At 41.5% G+C, this 21,098-nt stretch overlaps 1 protein-coding gene, 1 non-coding gene and 1 pseudogene across 3 annotated transcripts; all 3 read left to right on the top strand.

Moving 5' to 3' along the window:
- Positions 1-1,148: 1,148 nt before the first annotated feature.
- On the top strand, positions 1,149-16,633 carry LOC114230942 (IST1 homolog). 2 transcript variants are annotated; one of them, XM_054710322.1, is made up of 9 exons: positions 1,149-1,213; positions 2,226-2,338; positions 4,538-4,718; positions 6,255-6,342; positions 7,036-7,119; positions 9,545-9,655; positions 12,777-12,965; positions 15,600-15,642; positions 16,109-16,633. In XM_054710322.1, the coding sequence occupies exons 1-9, from the start codon at positions 1,188-1,190 to the stop codon at positions 16,297-16,299; spliced, it is 1,026 nt and encodes a 341-aa protein (XP_054566297.1). In that variant the 5' UTR covers positions 1,149-1,187; the 3' UTR covers positions 16,300-16,633. The 2 variants fall into 2 exon arrangements, with proteins under 2 accessions (XP_054566297.1, XP_054566298.1); XM_054710323.1 differs by lacking the exons at positions 7,036-7,119; positions 9,545-9,655.
- On the top strand, positions 14,194-14,324 carry LOC114230984 (small nucleolar RNA SNORA66). The gene has a single exon (XR_003616975.2). It is a non-coding gene; the product is annotated as a small nucleolar RNA SNORA66 (small nucleolar RNA).
- Positions 16,634-16,962: 329 nt separating the features above from the next.
- On the top strand, positions 16,963-18,451 carry LOC129147767 (40S ribosomal protein S6-like; annotated as a pseudogene).
- Positions 18,452-21,098: the final 2,647 nt, after the last annotated feature.

Here is a 21,098-nt window from a genome sequence, read left to right as displayed (position 1 = left end):
CCTTAGATCTCAATTTCAATATTTTCTCACCTTGATGGGGACAAAGAATCATCAAAATTATTGAACTACACAGACACAGACACACACACACACACACACCCCTTGCACCCGTGGGTAAAACATAGTGAAGCTACTGATGTGTAGCCATCTAAATCAGAGGGCTTTGCTTCATGAATATTAATATTATTCATGATAGTCATCTCTCACAGTTTGGCCAAGAAGGAAGTCCTGTGGTCATTCAGTGATTCCGTTTTAGCCCTAGCTGGCATTCTGGTTTCTAGGTTCATTGCTTAGCTCACTAAACTGGCATTAAGATTATAAAACAGGCCCCTTCGAACCATCCAGGTGTATTCAAGGGTAGCTCCTTTTTCCCGGATCAAGATACACACTCAGAGGTCTGTTTTTCAGACAAGTTGAAAGAGCAGACACGGGTAGATGCAAGCAAAAAAAATTTTTTTGACTACCAGCCATAAATATAATTACGTGGTGCAAAGGCATGTCTGATTAAAAAAACAGGATGTTCTGATTGGTGAAACACAGGTGATTTCCTGGTTTGGTGCTGCAGTCGCAAAAGGGTGGGTCATATCTCTGCTGTATCCTGTTTTAGAAATCTTTACTCCAAGCAATCCTGATTTCTTTGGTCGTCCATATTGATGGTAGGAAGCTCCCTAGTGTCCGTTTAACAGGAATATTAGTGATAAGTAAACTAACATAGTTTTTAGACTTAAGACACTAAAATAACCAAAAGTTACCTTATCTCTCTAACAATCTGTATTATTCTCTGATATCTGGAAAATTCTTTAAGTTATTTATATTAAGTAAACCTGGGGTCTTAACCACTGTAACTGGCTCAATAGACAGTTGTTGAACGAAATGTCACAAAGATATCCCACACCGGGAGACTTCCCTTGCTAATTCCTTTGCTCCCATTTCCTCATTTGTACTCTTACCTAGTTAACCTGTTTGCTATCTGTCCTCAGTCTCATCTGAGAGTCTTTCATTTTATTTCACCATGTTTTTTCCCACCACAGAGTTTAAAGAACGGATGAACTGAAAGGAGATTTTTTTTTAAAAGGTACTTGGGATATTTGGGGACTGGAGAATTAAACTTCAATGTTTTTCCCACCTGTTCTCTTTCCCTAGATTCACACTGAATTTCTGCGATGTACGTAGATTGAATTTGTGTGATGGGAGAGCCTAAGCTACCCTGTTGGTAGGAAAATAACGACAAAACCCTGCCGTGCTGGTTCTTCTTCTCCCTCAGCAGGCAGGCATTTCAAACCAGCTCCCGTGTTGCCTGTTTCCTCCTTGTGGTTTTTCTAGACCTGTACCACAGGCATGGAAAGCTCAGACAATTATCCCCGGGTTTTTCTGTTTGTTTGTTTTTTGTTTGCTGTTGCTGGTTTTTTTGTTTTGTTTTGTTTTTTGTTTTTACATTAAAGAATCAAACCAGAGAGAAGTACTTGTAACTTGGGAAACCGTGTGTGTCATAACAAGGGGAGGAGGTGGCATTTTTCATACTGTCACATCTTCCTGCTTGTATGCTTCAGCACTTAAAGGTGTGGTTTTAGGAAAGGAGCTTCAACTTTGAATGCCAGTGGCAGAAAACAACCACTAGCCTCAAGCACGTATTGAAATTATTGCGATACTTAGCCGATATTAGCTTTCCCTGGGAACATGTGGGTGCCTGGCATTAGACTATTTTTCGAAAGCTTTTCTAGATGTCCAAATATGGAAATGTGCAATGTTTAAGCTTGTGTTTTATCTATTTCTCTGAACAATTCTATGTCCTCATTTCCATGGGCTTTTCATGTTATGTGATCTCTTCCAATGGGGATTTCCCTTTCAAATTCATTAATATTTTATTTCGGAGGAGGACTTACAATTTCTCCATAAGTGACTAATATGTCCAGTGGGGAGGGGACTCTCACTTTGTTGTCTGCTTCCTTAGACACTTGCCAAAGACTTTCATGTTCGTCAGAACTCTCAAACGTTTCAGCAAAACCACTGACGATGGGAATGAATTGGAGGAAACTTAACCCCTATTTGAATTGCAAGAGTCATGTCTGTGGTATTGGTCCACAGAGAAGCAAGTGCAGCCAGGCCATGACTGAGCAGTCGGGAATTCATTCCACGGGGCTTGCTGAATGAATAAAGTGGGTGTCGAGAAACTGGAGCTCCCATGACACTGATAAACTCTCTCTTTCTCTGGGAAACTTGCTCAGGGTTGCCGTGCCTTGTGGTGAAATCATGTTCAGCTCTGTCTTCAAAGCTGATCGCCTTCGGGTCAACTTGCAACTGGTTGTCAATCGCCTAAAACTCCTGGAAAGAAAGAAAAGTGAGTAAATACGCCAGGCAGGCCAGCCAGCTGCCTCTCAGATCACTGTGCAATCTCCCCTCAACTCCAATGCGCTCCCCTCAACTCCAATGCGCCGGCTGACGTACCTCCTAAGACCTTACTAACCAACGTTGGCATTTATTTATTTTCAAACTGTAAGAGGAAGTTTATTTAGAAAGTCACAGAGGTAGAAGTGTAGAGGAAATGGACTCAGGGAACAAGTTGCAGAGGCAAAGGAAGGGCCCTCGTAGCTTAGGGGAAGGGGAAACACACGGGTGGGGTGGGGGGGAGGCGCTCCCCAGAGGAAGAGCTGCCACCAACTTTGGAATTAAAATAACGTTTCTGACTGGGGCGAATGTGGGAATGATTATTACAGTGATCAGATCATTTAAACATTTCCAGCGACAGCTCTGTATCTTGACTGTATCAATATCGCTGTCTTGGTTTTGCAAGATGTATCGCTGGGGAAAAGTCAGTCAAGTGTATGTCTCTCTGTATTACTTCTGACACCTTCAAGTGACTCTACAATGACCTCAAAATAAAAAGTTTGCATTTTAAAAATTTATTGTTGACAGTATTACAGATGTCTCCCATCCCTCCCCCTTTTTCCCCTTCACCCAGTCCCCTCCCCTCCCCAGGTCTTCACCACAGTATTGCCTGTGTCCATGGGCTATGCATGCACGTTCTTTGGTTAATCTCTTCCCTCCCCTCACCTCCCCTCTGAGCTCTGTCAGTCTGTTCTATGCATCCATGCCTCTGGGGGAAAAAAAGTTTAATTTTTAAAATATGTTTCCAAAGGTTTAAGATGTAAAGCGATATCCCAATTACTGGACTTCTCTCCACCGAGGCAGAGAACTTTATCTAGTCAAACTTTTCCAAATGTGCTGTAGCTATGAAGTTTGAACTCCCAGGCACATTTTTCTGGAGAGGATTCCTTATCCTTTTTCAAATATCACCCCCGCCCCCCCACCAATGCCATTTCTTCTATCAGGTGACAGCTCGAGTAGCATTAGACTCCTGCATAGAGGTAATACGTGTTATTGTCTTTCTTTTTTTAAAAAAAAAAAATCTTATTTCTTTAAGTCCAACTTATTTTCTGTTGCCTTTTGCTCTCTCCTCATTCCAGAGGGCCACATGGGTGGTTAACCCCTCAGTAAATAGAAAAACTGATGATCTCTGATTGTGAGGAGGACTCTGGTGAAATAAGTGTTGCATGTAAATGCAGTTTTCTGAGTGCTCCAGAAATCTAGGGTGTCCCAAAAAAATGTATACACACACATTGAATAAGTATAAAGGCTGTGTTTATTAAAATACATTTCATTTCAAAATTGAGCTATCAGCTGTCAAAGTGTATATACATTTTTTGGAACACCCTGTATAATTTATTGGTAGAGAGATCATAGTTACTCATACTTTCAAATTGATTTTTGGGCATTACTTAGCCAAATCTTGGCAGAGAGTCTTTGGGCATTATTTAGGTAATAGGGGCCTAAGAAAAGTACCCCAAATAAATGAAATTTAGCCAAACCCAGTGGTTCCCATTTTGTTACCTTGAACAATGAAGATGACATTGATGACATCCATAGAACTTGTGAATTTTAAAATGCATGATCACATATTCTTTTATTTGATCCTGATAATCCAGTGGTACATATTATTATCCAGATAAGTTTTATACTCTTCTTACAAATGAAGAAATTTAAAACAAGAAGTACCTGAGTGATTTGAGATAAATAAAGCAAATTAGCCCTGTCTTATCTAAATTGATTTCTTTTAAAAAAAATATTTTTATTGATTCCAAAGAGGAAGGGAGAAGGAGAGAGAGATAGAAACATCAATGATGAGAGAGAATCATTGATTGGCTGTTTCCTGGCACTCCTCCCACTGGGGATTGAGCCCACAACCCTGTGCACTGGCCCCTAGTAGATACATATAAGTATACATATATAAACTGAAAGATTCCCGGGCATGTACCCTGACCAGGAATCCAACCATGAAAGCTCAACCACTGAGCCACAACAGCCGGGCTAAATTGATTCTTTTTTAAAAGGAGATAATAATCTTGACCTTCCTGGGTTCTATTTGTAACACAAACTGGACACACAATAAATGTTTGTCGATATTAGGTTTGGTGTAACAGCAGCTTAGCACTTATCTGAAACACATTTCATATTTCTATATGTGTGCTTTATGCTGCAGCCGAGCAGGCCCAGAAAGCAAGGAAAGAGATTGCTGACTATCTGGCTGCTGGGAAAGATGAACGAGCTCGGATCCGAGTGGAGCACATTATACGGGAAGACTACCTTGTGGAGGCCATGGAGATCCTGGAGCTGTATTGTGACCTGCTGCTGGCCCGGTTTAGCTTGATCCAGGCCACAAAGTGAGACCTATTGAACTTGCATTGTTTCTCAGGCTCAAAGGAGTGATAAGGCATCCCTGCCCCCTATGGCTCAAACTTTTTGGGACTGTGTCAAAGAACTTTGTCTCTGCTTGAAAAGAATATGTCAGTCCGAAGTGCCATTTAAAAAAAAAAAACACCAAATAGATGTCCTTTTCCCCCCTAAGCTGTAAAAATATAGTATAAACTTGTAGTAGAAAAGTTGGAAAATACAGCCAAAAAGAATCTGTGATCACCAGATCTGGAGATCAGGATTTTGGTATATTTCTTTCAGTTTATAGATGTATACTTATATGTATCTACTAGGGGCCAGTGCACAAATTTGTGCACCTTGAAAGGAATTGTGGGACGCAAGGCTGCGGTGGGCACAGGGGTGGGTTTTGGCCCATCTTCCATGGCCCCTGACCCCTCTCTGTTGGCAGACCAGCTCCTGCTGCCACTGCTCCCAAGCGCTGATGGCACCTGCCCCGCTCGCACCCACTAATGGCGCGGAGTGATTGGGGCCAGTGCCAGCAGCGGGGCCAGTGCAAAGTGTATATACATTTTTTTGGAACACCCTGTATAATTTATTGGTAGAGAGATCATAGTTACTCAAACTTTCAAATTGATTGTTGGGCATTACTTAGCCAAATCTTGGCAGAGAGTCTTTGGGCATTATTTAGGTAATAGGGGCCTAAGAAAAGTACCCCAGATAAATGAAATTTAACCAAACCCAGTGGCTAATTTTTTTTTGACAGATAATAATCTTGACCTTCCAGGGTTCTATTATTATCTCCTAGTGGCAGCTGCTGTCCCAATCATCCCTCAGGAGCAGGGGGAGGTGGAGAAGCCCTCAGGGGTGATGGGGGCCAGCAGCCGCCATTCACACCCACGGACGGCGCTGAGCAATCAGGACCGGTGCTGGGTGCCAGCAGCGGGTGCGAGCAGCGGCTCTGGCGTCAGCTGCGGGTGTGAGCGGGGCCGGCGCTGGCAGTGGGTGTGAGCGGGGCCATTGTTGGCAGCGGGTGCGAGTGGTGGCTCTGGTGCCGGCAGTGAGTTCAAGTGAGGCCGGTGCCAGCAGCAGGTGCGAGTGCCCGGTGGGACTGTGGTGCGTGGGTGCAAAGAATTTTCAGTAACCACCAGAGGCTCGCCCCGATGACATTGACCAGTGCCCCGCCTTGGTCTGGCACCCCTGCTCACCTGCTCCACCATCCCGCCGCGGCTGATGCCTGCCATGTTACACATGCGCCCCCTGGTGGTCAGTACACACCATAGCAACCGGTTGTTAGGTTGTTCGGTTGTTCCACTGTTGGGTCTATTTGCATATTAGGGTTTTATATATATAGATGTGTGTATAAACACAAGTATGTGTATTATATACTTTTACATACTTATATGTACATAGAAGTTCATATTCTAATTTCAGTTTAAAATTTTATTATAACATTGTATTTTGAACTTTGTGCATGGACTACCTTTGAAGCAGTGAAAAGCGGGAAACAGAAAGCCCTGAGTTTCATGATCTTGTGCTTCCCTTAGGGAACTGGATTCTGGTCTGGCTGAATCTGTGTCTACACTAATCTGGGCAGCTCCTCGACTCCAATCAGAGGTGCCTGAGCTGAAAATAGTAAGTTTGATGAGTTTTAATCAGTGCCATGGTTGTGAGAGTATCACTAATGTTCCTCATTTGAACTTGGGGAATCCTATCTTCTCTTAAAGAATAACCCCCTCCGAAAGTATTTTCTTCTGTTAGTCTTTAAGTGAAAAATAAATACTGTTTTTAATGACGATGTATGGGGGGGGGGGGAGGCGGGGGCGGAGAACCTTGCCTAAAAAAATAAAGCTTGAAACTGAGTCTCTTTTGTGGGGGAAAGGGTGTCATAATTTATAAGGTGTTTAGAATTAGAGGTTAATCAGATTCTTAAAAACAAAGCAATGTGCTTATTCTCCTTTATTGTTATTTTTTAAATCCTCACCCGAGGATATTTTTTCATTGATTTTCAGAGAGAGGGAAAAACAGAGAGAAATATTATGTGAGAGAAATGCATCAATTGGTTGCCTCCTGCACCCGTAACTGAGGTACGTCCCTTGACCAGAATCAAACCCGGGACCCTTTGGTCCGCAGGCTGACGCTCTACCCAAACCGGGTAGGACGCAAAGTACTTATTTTGTTATTGCTGTTTGATGCCAAAAGAACATAATTCCAGTGAGGTAACATGAAAGTGGTTTTTGCTCTTTCAGTTGTTCTTTATCGAAAACAAATCTGCCATAACTTGACGCATTTTGCCTTTCTTTCTTTCTTGGTGATGGTTTGCTGCAGGTATCTAATCAGCTGTGTGCAAAGTACAGCCAAGAGTATGGTCAACTGTGTCGAACCACTGAGATTGGAACTGTCAGCTCTCGGGTAGTACCACTTCCAGAGACACATTTTTCTGAACCAAGAAGTCAGGGAAAATCTGAGCAAACTCAGGACACATAATTCTGTGTAGAGTGAAAGATGTATAGAAGTAATTTTTGCATTGAAGGCAGAGGAACTTGGATAAAGATCTTGGACTAGGGAACTCAGATTTTTGTTGTTGTTGTTGGGGGACTCAGATCTTTTAAAGGGGATCAAATATATGGTGACAGATAGAAACTAGATTTTTGGTGGTCAATACCCTATAATGTATACAGATATTGGTTTATAATGTTCTATACGTGAAACTGTGTAGGCAGGCAAGTAATCAATGTGTCTCTCTCACTTCAATGTTTCTCACTCTCTTCCCTCCTTCCCCTTTCCTTCCACTCTCTCTAAAAATCAATGGAAAAAATATCCTCACTCCTCGGGTGAGGATGAAAAACAAAAACTAGAGTCAATAAAACTGAGATGATGCTTTATTTTTTAAAATATATTTTTATTGACTTCAGAGAAGAAGGGAGAAGGAGAGAGATAGAAACATCAATGATAAGAGAGAATCATTGATCGGCTGCCTCCTTCATGCCCCCTATGGGGGATGGAGCCCTGAAACCTGGGCATGTGCCTGTGCCGCGCCAGCACAGCCAAGGGTTCGGCGAGCCTGAGGGAGGGCTGGTGAAGGATGAAGAAAAGACAAAGAGAATAAGCTGGGTCTAGGTGAATCTTCTGTGCCTGGCTGAGGCCATAGAACAGATCCAGACTGCAAAGCTGATGCTTTATTTATAGTCAGGGACAAACAAGGTAATTTACAATGTTCTTGTAAGTTTCAGTTGTTTTGGCAGCACTTGCTGCCCCTCCCACAGCTCATTAGCTACCCAGGAAAGATCTAGGGAGCAGTCACAAGATCAAGCTTAATTATGCTTAGAAGGCTGTGCCCTCCAAGCTGGGACTTGTTTGCAACTTTGCCAGCAGGTCAGTCCGAGGCTTAACCCTATAACCGCTCCCTACATGTGCCCTGACCAGGAATTGAACCCGTGACTTCCTGGTTCATAAGTTGATGCTCAGCCACTGAGCCATACCACCTGGGCTAATTCTTTATTTTTTTTAAATATATTTTATTGATTTTTTACAGAGAGGAAGAGAGAGGGATAGAGAGCTAGAAACATCGATGAGAGAGAAACATCGATCAGCTGCCTCCTACACACCCCCTACTGGGGATGTGCCCACAACCAAGGTACCTGCCCTTGACAGGAATCGAACCTGGGACCCTTGAGTCCGCAGGCCGACGCTCTATCCACTGAGCCAAACCGGTTTCGGCTGGGCTAATTCTTTATTAAGAAAACATTCATTCATCTTCTCTCTCTCTCCTAATTTATTTTTTGGGAGGCAACCAAATTTTTGGTGGCCTTGTTTTGACAAGGCTGAAAAAAAAAAGAAAAGAAAGAAAACATTCATTTTCCTAAATGTAACTGGCCTAGTAATACAAAAGAAGTTATTGAAACTTTGAAGTTTCAAATTCTGAACATCTTACATAATTCAGGACTGACATTCAGCTGGACACAGGAATCTGGCTGAAGTAGTTGTTTCAGGCTGTTGGACATTCTCATCACTCAGGGTATCCATCCTGATTCCTTAATATCTTGCTGTACTGGTTATTGTGATGATGAATATTACCTCTGACATAATTCAAATACTTGTCATAAAACCAGAATTCTTGATTCACAATATTTTTGTCTATTTTTTTTCTCTTATTCTACTTGGTTTGAGGTTCTTTCACCCCAGAAAAGGGCTGTCTTATAAGGAGGGCCCCTCCTTGTTGCTGCTAAATTATATATCTTTTTAAAAAAAATCCTCACCCGAGAATATGTTTTTCCATGATTATAGAGAAGGAGGAAGGGAGAGGGAGAGAGATGTGAGAGAGAAACATCGACCAGTTGCTTTCCATATGCGCTCTGACAGGGGATAGAGCCTACAACCTGGGAACATGCCCTGACCGGGAGACCCTTCTTTGCACGGGAAGATGCTCTACCAGTGGTCGGCAAACTCATTAGTCAACAGAGCCAAATATCAACAGTAAAACAATTGAAATTTCTTTTGAGAGCCAAATTTTTTAAACTTAAACTTCTTCTAACGCCACTTCTTCAAAATAGACTCGCCCAGGCCGTGGTATTTTGTGGAAGAGCCACACTCAAGGGGCCAAAGAGCCGCATGTGGCTCGCGAGCCGCAGTTTGCCGACCACGGCTCTAGCCAATTGAGCCACATCGGCCAGGGCGCTAAGTTATATTTCTTTTTTAAATCATACATCTTAAATAACAGTGACTAGAAAGATGAAGAGCAATGATGCAGAGGTGAAAGATCACCTAAACTTTTTGTGTTTCTTATTTTGCAGGTGTGTGTGTGTGACCAACTCTTGTTATGCTCTTTATTTTGCAGCTAATGTGTAAATTAAATGTGAACAGTCTACCCCAGGATTTAGTGGAACAGTATCTGATAGAAATTGCTAAGAACTATAATGTGCCATATAAATCCAAGGCAACCACTATGGTGAGTACTTTCAAGAAGGGGGAATTGATTTAAAGCTGAGGTTTTTATTGTGCACTGGAAGATTTTTTTTTCTACTTATGAATGTGGCTCTCAGGGCAGCTGTCAGGATTGTAAATCAGGTGAAATTTGTACCTTTTCTCTGCCCACATACTTTTCCTAACAGAGTTTGACTTCTGATAACCGTCAGATGACCCTTCTAAGTTGTTAACAATAGAATGGAAAGCAATGGAGTGCTATACCCGAAGTGTGCAAAATATTTTTAGTTTTTAAGATCTCAACTTTGTACTGGGGATAGGTCACATTTTAATAAAGGGATCTTTATTTTAAAAAATACGTTTTTATTTATTTTAGAGATAGGAAGGGAGAGGGAGAGAGAGAGAAACATCGAAATCGGTTGCCTCCTGCACACACACTCCAACTGGGGATCAAACCCACAGCCTGAATATGTGCCCTGATGGGGAATCAAACTAGCGACCTTTGGTGCATGGGATGACACTCATGCAACTGAGCCACACTAACCAGGGCAAGAGATCTTTATTAAAGATCTGGAATAACGGCTACAAAATCCAAAGGCACAGGGTACTATCATTTAGTCTTGGTTAAGAGTGTGAGTTCCCGCCCTGACCGGTTTGGCTCAGGGATAGAGCATCGGCCTGCGGACTCAAGGGTCCCAGGTTCGATTCCGGTCAAGGGCATGTACCTTGGTTGCGGGCATATCCCCAGTGGGGGGGTGTGCAGGAGGCAGCTGATTGATGTTTCTCTCTCATCGATGTTTCTAACTCTATCCCTCTCCCTTCTTCTCTGTAAAAAATCAATAAAATATATTTAAAAAAAAAGAGTGTGAGTTCCCCATTGCCCTTTCCCATCCTCCCAAAGAGACATATATAATACTTTCAATAATAAAGATTTTTTAAAAAAAAAAGAGTATGAGGTCAGGAGTGAAATGACCCATGTTCAGATCTTAGCTCCACCATTTATTAATTGTGAGACCTCAGACAAGTCACTTACCCTCTCAAAGACTCAGTTCTCTGGACTGTAAGAAGAGAGATAATAATAGTTATTAACAAATCTCATAAGCTTGTCGAGATGATTAAATGATTTAAATGCAAAGCCTGGCCCATCACAAATGTAATCAATTTTTGCGTTTTATCATCATCATTATTATCCCAGAAGGTGGATTAAGCTTCCACAAGGTGGTCATGGGCTGCTTTAAGGCCAGAGGGATTTCTCCCTAATGCCTCTCAAATCACCTCATCTGGGAAGCGACTTATTTTAGCAATTGATAAAATTGTCTGTGGTAACTTTATAAAGCATAGCCTTGTCCTCAGGCGCCAAACTTGTGCTTAGTGCAGGCGTGAAGCCACAAGGGAAGTCCGTTTCGTCCTGTGTTTCCACTGTGCTGCCTTCCAATTGAAGAGCAGCATGCATCATGCTGGGTTGTGGTTAGAGGGCACACTTGTCTTTTCTGATGCTTTGCTCCTGATGGTTTCCTGATAGGGACTCTTTTACCCACTTTACCCTTTTTTTTCCCCCCTCTTTCAAAGAGTTATATGGTTCTTTGAAAAAAAACGACTCATTGTAAAAATATAGATAATACCAAAAGGGACTGGGAAGAAGTGAAAGCTACATGAAATGCTACTAGAGATGTGCCCAAGGGCTCAGCCTTGGACCTCTTCTCTCTCTTCCCTACTCTCTGGGCGATTTTACCTGACATCCTGGTTTTCAAAACCATCTTAATGGTGAGGACTTCTACTCATATATCACTCGCTAAGGCCTCTAGGCTGGTATGAACTCCATCCTCATATATCCACCCACTTTCTTTTTTTAAAGAAATATATTTTATTGATTTTTTTACAGAGATGAAGGGAGAGGGATAGAGAGTTAGAAACATCGATGAGAGAGAAACATCAATCAGCTGCCTCCTGCACACCCCCTAACTGGGGATGTGCCCGCAACCAAGGTACATGCCCTTGACTGGAATCGAACCCGGGACCCTTCAGTCTGCAGGCTGACGCTCTATCCACTGAGCCAAGCCGGTCAGGGCCCACTTTCTTGATATACATACCTTTACTCGAATATTTCAGAGGCATCTCAAACTTAACATGTGCTCTTACCCCTTCCAAGGACCCATTCATTCTACAGTGCATGGGGATTCTATGCTAGGGCAAGAGAAATCTTGATATCTCTTGACTCCCCCTTTCTCTCAACTGCTAGCCCCCAGCCAATCTTCAGCAAGTCCTGGTTATTCTACCTTCTAAATACAGGCAGCATCCTGCCCCTTCTCACCATCTCCACTGACAGTGTCCTGGGCTAACCTGCACTTAACCTCTTCCCTGGAGGATTGCAAGAGCCTCTTAACTGGTTCTCCTGCTTCTCTACCCCTCTTCCTCATTAACTGATGTTCAATACAGCCTTCAGAGATCTGGTTAGTACCCAAGTCAGAGTCTGTCACACCTCTGCTTTTAAATCCCCGCAGTGGCTTTTTATTTCACTTAGAACAATAGACAATGGCTTTCCTAGGACTGAAGAGGCTGCCCACACCCACTCTCAATGTGAGGCCCTTATTAGCTACCTTCTCTAAAATGTCCACCTCTACCCTCTTCCCTCTTCCCTGCTTTATATGTTTTCTCTATCACTCCTGTCTTTATCTAACACACTTCGTGATCTTGTTTATCATCTGTCTCTCCCACTGGAATATCATCAGCTGCAGGAGGGCAGGGACGTTTGCCTGTTGTGTTCATCGTGGCATCCCCAGTACTCTGCCTGGTTTATAAGAGTTTACCCCTGGTAAGATTCGCTACTCTTTCTTGTAGACAGCAATATGCATATTGATGCTTAGCTCTGCATCACTGGTGTACCACAGTGTCTGACCTCATAGGCACTCAAAACATAGTCATTGAAACAGAGGGAGAGAAGAAGCGTGTGGGCCAGAAAGCCTGAGGTTGCTGTTAATTGCCCCTGACTTACACTAGACTCTGTTTCATGAGGGCAGGAACCATGTCTCTCTGCTCACTGTTTCTTCCCCAGTGTTTTCCAAGAGAGTTTGGCCTGTAGTAGGTATGCAATAACCAAATGTGTAATAAATGGAGGACCCGATATTATTCTCACCCTCTTGCTTCAGGCTGGAGCCCCGGCAGACCTGGTTAGTGTTGGATTTACCGAGGAGGTCAAGAAAGGTGCCCCTGACAGCGGAGGGGGAACTGTAGCAGGACCTGGTGATCCAGTTTGGGCATCGCCAACATCTGCACCGGAGCCTTTACCTGTGCCGTCCCCAGTCCCTTGTTTCTCATCCCTTCCTCCTGAAAGACAGGTCAGTACGGAGAAGGAAGTTGAATCTGAAATGAGACTATGTGCTGCTGGAGTATATTTCTAAATGGGCATTTTGAGTGGTAAAATGATCTTTTGTGAGGTTTTTTAAGGCAATTATTTAGCTTATATTGAATGTGTTTTTGTGCTGAATTCATGAGAAAATAGGGCCACATACAGACTTTCATCAGCCTCTGGACAATACCACGGTACAGACTGTAAAGAACATTTGTACGAGCTCGACAGATGTGGAAGTCTTTAATGTACAGTGATTTAGACTCAAATTTCAGATTAGATGTATTCAGTTTATATGTGGTGAAAACAGTTTACTCTCATGCTGAAAATAGGATAAAAATCTCATAACCGTGTGTGTATACAAATTTAGAAAAGTCAAATAAGCAAAAAGTAAAGAGCCACAGGCATTACTTTTCTTCCCTCGTTGTTCCTTTAGGGCGAAGTAAAAAGAAATTGTTTTATTATTTCATATCTGGCCCCATCGAGCTGTTTTCGAGATTTTATATTTTAGGCATCATTTAACTCCTTGTTGAAATTACAGGCAGTCCTCGGGTTACGTCGGACTCGACATACGTCGTTTCGTGGTTATGTCGCCATCTCCCATTTACTTATATTAAAAAAAAAAAAAAGTTCCGTCATTTCGACGTAGGTACATATGTGCTTTATGTTTTTCATTATTTGTTTACCACAAGTAAAGGTCAGGGGTTGTTATCTTTCTTTTAATTTTTTTTTTTACTGTTTCACTTCATTATTGCTGTGTATGTGCTCCATGTGAGTGACGTAGGTGCTTATGTAGGTGGGTTCCGACTTTACGGCGAAAATCTCGTTGCACGGATCTCCGACGTAACCCGAGGACTGCCTGTATATGTCTGAACTAACACCTGTGTATTGCTCAGCTTCTACTTTTGGAGTGCAAGTCCTCTGATTGTGTGTGTGTGTGCGTGTGTGTGTGTGTGTGTGTGTGTATGTGTGTGTGTTAAACCTCACCAAAGGATATTTTTTCCTTTGATTTTTAGAAAGAGAGGGAGAGAGGGAGGGAGGGAGGGAGGAAGGGAGGGAGGGAGAGAGAGAGAGAGAGAGAGAGAGAGACATCCATGTGAGAGAGACACATGGATTGGTTGCCTCCCACATGAGGGGATCGAACCTGCAACCTTCGGTTTGTGGGCCTAACCACTTGGGAACACCATGCAGGGCACAAGCCCTCTGATTTAAGAATAAAACAAAGAATCACTAACTCTACATGACGTTGCAGAAGTGAAGGGACCCAGGTTTGCTAAAGGAATTGTGGTGATAGGAATGTATTAGCCTCAGAAGCTACTGAGGTGGTTCATTCTATCCTAGGTCAGTGTAACTACCAGTTCCTGCTAATAATGATTCTAAACATTGTACTAATGTGTTTCTTTGTTTTTTGGCACTGTGTGGTAATAGGACAGTATCACCAAAGTTGGGGGTTGGGAAAATTGGCCTAAAATAATAAGTGCATGTATTGGAAATCTTATTACAAATAAAACGCAGCTCTGTCCTCTTTAGCTGTATTTTTAAGAATAACATTTCTGTAAAAAAAAAAAAGAATAAAACGAAGAAAACTTTATGGAAAATTTAAACATATTCATAATTAGAGAGAACAATATACTGAACTTTCGTGTACTCATCACTCATTTTCCACAGTTATCAACATTCTGCTGCTCTTACTTCATCTACCTATTTCTTCCTAAGAGAGAAGGAATTTAAAGCAAATCTTAGGCACTACATAATTTTACCTGTAAATACTTTAATATATATTTCTAACATGAACTCTTTGTTTTTTTGTGTGTTTTTTTTTAAATATAGTTTTATTGATTTCAGAGAGGAAGGGAGAGGGAGAGGGAGAGGGGGAGGGAGAGGGAGAGATAGAAACATCAATGATGAGAGAATCATTGATAGGCTGCCTCCTGCACGCCCCACACTGGGGATCGAGCGCACAACCAGAGCATGTGCTCTTGACCAGAATCGAACCCGGGACCCTTCAGTCCCCAGGCTAACTCTCTATCCACTGAGCCAAACCAGTTAGGGCGAACCCTTTGTTTCGATAATATAAAACAATGTCATTATGAAAGCTAACACAATGAAAAACAATTCCTTAATATCATATAATACGCAATCCATATTACATTTCTCTGATTGTCTCAAAAATGCATTTTTACAGTTATTTTTTTGAAATCAAGATCCAAAAAGATCCACACATTATGTTCAGTTGATATGTCTCTTTAATTTTTTAATCTCTAATACTTCCGTCTTACCACTTCTCCCTTTTTTTGTGCTATTTATTTTTTTGGAGAAAGAATTCTCTGATTTTATTAAACTGAATCATTCTTCATAAGCAGCATCTCTAGATTGGAAGATAAAAGACTTCCCTATTCTTGTATGAGGCCACAGGTGACAGAAGAAGGAAAAACTATAGTCACTCCTAAGGCTGATTTCCAGAAGGCATCAGAACACTTTGCCTCAAACAAGAAGGGAGCATGATTGTGATAAAGTTCATTTAAGTTAGTTTTAAGAAATATTTATTGAAGGCTTACTATGAACAAAATATGTGCTTGGAACTCAAGTCAGTTGCTTCCCAGTGATCTTTCTTTTCTTTCAGAATGATTCCTTTAAGAATGATTTGCATCCTGTTCTGGTTCCTGGTAAGTATAGGGAATCCTGGGAGTAGCTGGAACTGCTTGATATTCATGGAAGCTATTTCAGTTGTTATAAGACTATTCATTCCTCCATTGGCGAGAGAAGTTTATTAGTGATTTACCCAGAGTACAGAATGTTCCCTTTAGTAGTTAACAATTTTCAAAGTGGATATGGATCTCAAACAGATCTTTAATACAGATAAAGTTTTAAAACCACTACTGTACTAGATCATCTTGTCACATGTTTTGAAAAATTGTGCCTTTAAAAAAAAATCCCAGTTGCTCTTGAAGAAGATTGCCAACACAGTGTAACCATTACCACCATTTCCATGTTGGGGGAATTGTCTAGTTTTCCAGCCTATTATATACTGTTCTTTCAAAAGCAATAATAGCCTACTGTCTTTGAGGCTGAGATTTCATTCTGGGGGACATATTGTTGTAACTTTTAATTACATTTTTTTGAAATGAACAGGTCCGAGATTCAACCCTCAAACTTCTCCAAAGCCAGCATCAAGAGCCAAGATTGGTTTTGATAACTTTATGCAGCCTGATGTGCCTGATGTAAAACCTCAAGCAAGTCTTTCCATTGACCCTTATGATTCTGAGGAAATTGATTTTGAAGATCTTGACCGGAGACTTGAAATGCTGAAGAAAACCACATAATTTCCTAAATCCTGGATTGAGTACTTGCCTGGGAATTAGGACCCGTGGGCACTAATTTTAATATGGCCACCGAGGTGTGGGTCTGAAGTTTTCTCATTTACAATTTCTTCCATTCCTTAAATTCTATAGTTCTATGTCTGTAATAACGTGTGTCTATATCTCTGTGTGCATATACATATAATCATATAATTATTCCTGTTCCTTAAAATTCTAAAAGTCTATGGAATTCTAAGATTCTATAATTCTGTTCCTTAAAATTCTGTAATTCTTAGATGAAGATTCCTGACCTACAGAATTTTATTAATTATAGCTAATAAACTTTTATTTTCTCTGAGATTCTTATTTCTCTCATAATTATTGTTTTTTTCCAGGGGGGCAGAACGGTGTGTATTTAAATCTCATCCCTGTACTTACTAGCTATATAAACAAGACTTTTGGTAAATGATATCTTCTCTTGTCAGATGTGTATGAGAGAGCTAAGGAACTAGAGGAATGCGTATCTTTTCAAAAATGAGTATCCTAAGGAATGTGCAAACACTAAGAGTGAATAAGAAAAGGGTTTTCTGGAAATCAGTGGAATCCTGCATGCCTGGGTTAAAATTTTGAATCTGCCACTTACTAGTTGTAAGCTTTCTTTTCCTCATCTATAAAACGGGGGAAATAATGACGATTAAAAGAAATAATGTATGTAAAGCTTTTTAGCACTTAGTAGGTCCTCAATAAATATTAATTTTCTATCTAGTTTCTATTACCTGCTAAGTTCTATTGGACTATATATTAATGATTCTATGAGACTGGGTAAAGGAGAAGCTGAGAAAACAAGATAGCAAGATTAATTATATTTTTGTTTGTTTCTTGTGTAACTGGTACTTTTTGTTCATTTGTTTTTCTTTTCAAGAGACTATTTTTTAGAGCAGTTTTAGGTTCTTAGAACAATGCCAAATTGCTCTTTTTCAGGGGGGCTCGGAGGTGGCTGGCTGCTTCAGGAAGAAGCTGAACATCTCTTTCCCAGCCACTGGCTGCCAGAAACTCATTGAAGTGGATGATGAACGCAAACTTCGTACCTTTTATGAGAAGCGTGTGGCCACAGAAGTTGCTGCTGCCCGGCTGGAGTGGCTTGCTAGTTGAGTGTTGACCTATGAACCAGGAGGTCACGGTTCGATTCAGGGCACATGCCAATGTGGGGTGTGCAGGAGGCAGCCGATCCATGATTCTCTCTCATCATTGATGTTTCTGTCTCTCTCTCTCCCTCTCCCTTCCTCTCTGAAATCAATAAAAAAATATTTAAAAATTAAAATTAAAAAAAGAAAGAAAGATGTTGCTGCTGATGCTCTGGGTGAAGAATGGAAGGGTTCTGTGATTCAAAGCAGTGGTGGGATGACAAACCAGGTTTCCCCAGGAAGCAGGGTGTCCTGACCCACGGCTGTGTCTGCCTGCCGCTAAGGGGTGTTCCTGCTATAGACCGAGGAGGACTGGAGAGAGAAAGTGCAAATCTGTTCAGGGCTACGTTGCAGATGCCAATCGTAGTGTTCTCAACTTGGTCATTGTAAACAAAAGGGGAGAAAGATGTCACTGGTCTCATGTCGCCTGGGGCCCAAAAGCGGAGGCAGAATCCGGAAACTTTTCAGTCTCTCTAAAGAAGATGATGTCTGCCTATATGTTGAGAGAAAGCCCCTAAACAAATAAAAAAAGTAAGGCCCTGGCCAGTGTGGCCCAGTTGGTGGAACATCGACCCATGCACGGAGAGGTGGAAGGTTCGATTCTGGTCAGGGCACATGCCTGGGTTGTGGGCTCAATCCTAAGTAGGGGGCGTGCAGGAGGCGGCCATTCAATGGTTCTCTCTCATGGATGTTTCTCTCTCTCCCTCTCCCTTTCTTCTCTTTCTAAAAAAATCAATAAAAAACATATTAAAAAAGAAGAAGAAGGTAAGAAACCTCAGACCAAAGCACCCAAGATTCAGTGTCTTGTGACTCCCAATGTCCTGCAACAGCAACACAAATGTCAGCGTGCTGCGCTGCAGAAACAACATCCTGAGAGAAAGCAGGAAGAGGCCACAGATGCGCTGAAGAGAATGAAGGAGGCCAAAGAAAGATTTGCCAAGAGTCCTCTCTGGGAGCTTCTACCTCTAAGTCCGATTTCCAGTCAAAAATGAGATTTTTCTAAGAGGAACGAATACATAAGAACAAACTTCAAATCTCAAAAGGAAAAGAAGAAAAATGATAAATCAAATTTTAAATGCGATCATTGGCTCTGCAGCATCTTCATTTCAGGACCCTATGTTATGTGCCCAGGCGAGTTTACATTGCCCCTGTGGCATGCGAAAGAAGTGACGCCTGTATACATTTTCTCTCTTTTAAAACATCAGTTTTGTCTTGAATGTTTCATTTTAGGATCTTCCTCTCTTATAAAAAAACAAGGTGATTCAAAGAGTATGGGGTTTGAGGAGGGATCTTTGAAATCCAAGGCCAGGGACTGACCCGCACCACAAGCTGGCTGCCTCACCCCGGCACCTGTTGGAATCCTAGATCATCCTCTGGCCTGGGTGAGGGGCTTGGTGGAGAAGCAGTGTGTTGTTCTCTGAACTGGGTACCAGGCATTGGCTGGGGCTCTGCACCTAAAGGAAAACAAAACTGGCCCTGGCCGGGTAGCTCAGTTGGTTAGAGTGTTTTCCCCGATACCCCGAGGTTAAGGGTTCAATCCCTGGTCAGGGCATATACAAGAATGAACCAATGAATGCGTAAATAAGAGGAACAACAAATTGATGTTTCTCTCTCTTCCTTCCTCTCTTTCGCTTTAAAATCAATCAATAAAAATTTTAAAGAGGAGAACAGAAGCAATTTATGATCCTTTCAGGATCATACAGACTCATTTACAGACTCATTTTCAAACAAAGTCTATTCCACATGCAAATATAACATAAATATGATGCAAAACATCTCAGGGGGGCTGCCTCTTTTAAAATATCTCTAAAGCAAAGAAAGTGACTGGCTGAGCTTAATATCCTCTGGGCTTTGTTTGGCCTTTACTCTGAAGGAACATGTAGTAGACTTCCTAATGTTCTTGGTAGGAGGTCAAAGAGTGTATGGCTTTTTAATATTTACTTCACTTCTGGCTTTTGTCATAACTGAAGGATTAATTCCTCAACCCTTTTCTCAGGCCAGGATAAATTGCGATTAGGCACCATGCTAAAAATAACTGTAAAAATCCCATTTGCAAGAGCATTACATACACAACAGAGGGACTCATTTCTCTCCGACTTTCCGGCTTATTTAGAGATTCGGGTGATTCAGACCATAACAAAACAGGCCAGTGGAACTGCCTCTTGGATTTATGCCCCTGTATTTCCTACAGGGTGTGTCGCCTCTTCACTCTCCTTTCTTGGCTGAGGTTTCTGGCACATGGAGAGTAGGAGGAGTTCCCAGAGAAAGACATTGACCGTATTTCTGCAGGGAGGGCTTTCCTCATCAGCGGTAAAGGTCAAATGGCTTCCATTGATGATGCTGAGCCATTTAAGGATCCCACTGAAGAGAGAGGGACTTCCCCCCCGCCCCACCCGCCACCTCCAGTACCGCATATTCCAACTGCCTGTCATGTCTCTCAAAAGCCCTCTTTCACTGCTCTGGCTCCTAGTGATTGATCTCTCACCTTTCTGCTTTTTTTTGGAACTAGGATTTATATACTGAGTAATAATATCATTGACTTTTTGTTTTGTTTTGTATTTGAGGATTTTTAAAAAAAATCTAGTTTTCTTCAATGAGATCATTATTATCTGGAGAGTAGGGACAGTCTCTTTTGAAATGCCTATTACAGGTTCTGTACCCCCAGAACAGTGTGGGGTAGTGGGAAGAGTCAGGCAGCATGCTTGCTGAATGATTACTATATAGGCCAAAAGGTATATCCCAAGTTGAAAGGTCTAGGTTGGAGTCTGGTCTCTGCTGTATGTAGGTGTGACAAATCATTTCTCTGAGCTTCTGTTTCCTCATGTCTAAAGTGGGGATGACAATATTTATCCTAAAGAGAGCTAGTATTTATTGAGCCTTTACTATGTGCCAACTGCTGCCCTAAGTATTTTAAGTGTATCAGCTCATTTAGTTATCACACCAGCCTTCAGATGCCAATGCTATTAACTCCATTTTACAGATGGGTACACGGAGGTTCAGAAGTGCTCAGATATATTAAGTGACTTGCTGAAGGTCACACAATAAAGAGAAGAAGAGCAGTTTTAAAGCCTAAAAATCTAGCACCAGAAACCAACACTTTTCATTACTATGCCATAGGACTAGTCATACATACATATTGGCTAGCTGAGGAAATAGCCCAGAGGTGGCAAGCACCTTACTCAGGGCACAAAGTGAGTTACACTCAGCCAGGCCTGGCATTCACGTGGTCTGACTCCTGGCCCCAAACTAAAGTTTTGTTTTTGTTGTTTGTTATTATTTGTTAAATTGTAATGTGCAGGTTATCAATAATAAACAAAACCATAAAAATAATGATTTTTTTTTTCTCCTAGCCATTATCTCTTCCTGGAAATTTGTTTCATTCTTTCAGGCTGTTGTTTCTTATTTATTTTTGTTTGTTTAAAAATTTTGTTTTTTGTTTTTTTTAGGCTGTTGCTGTTTAAAAAACAAAAATCTCCTTAAGCATTTAGATCCATAAAACTGCATTATCTTACAAGGACTTTCCCTCCAAAATGTAAAAAGCCTTATTTTTTTCAAATAAAAACACAGTACGCTCCTTGCAAAAACAAAACAAAACAAAACATAATAAAGTAAAAATCCTCTAAATCCTACTATCCAAAG

Source organism: Eptesicus fuscus, chromosome 21 (genome assembly GCF_027574615.1).
Source record: "Eptesicus fuscus isolate TK198812 chromosome 21, DD_ASM_mEF_20220401, whole genome shotgun sequence".
Taxonomy (NCBI): Eukaryota; Metazoa; Chordata; class Mammalia; order Chiroptera; family Vespertilionidae; genus Eptesicus; species Eptesicus fuscus.
This window is presented reverse-complemented; position numbering and strand designations above follow the sequence as displayed.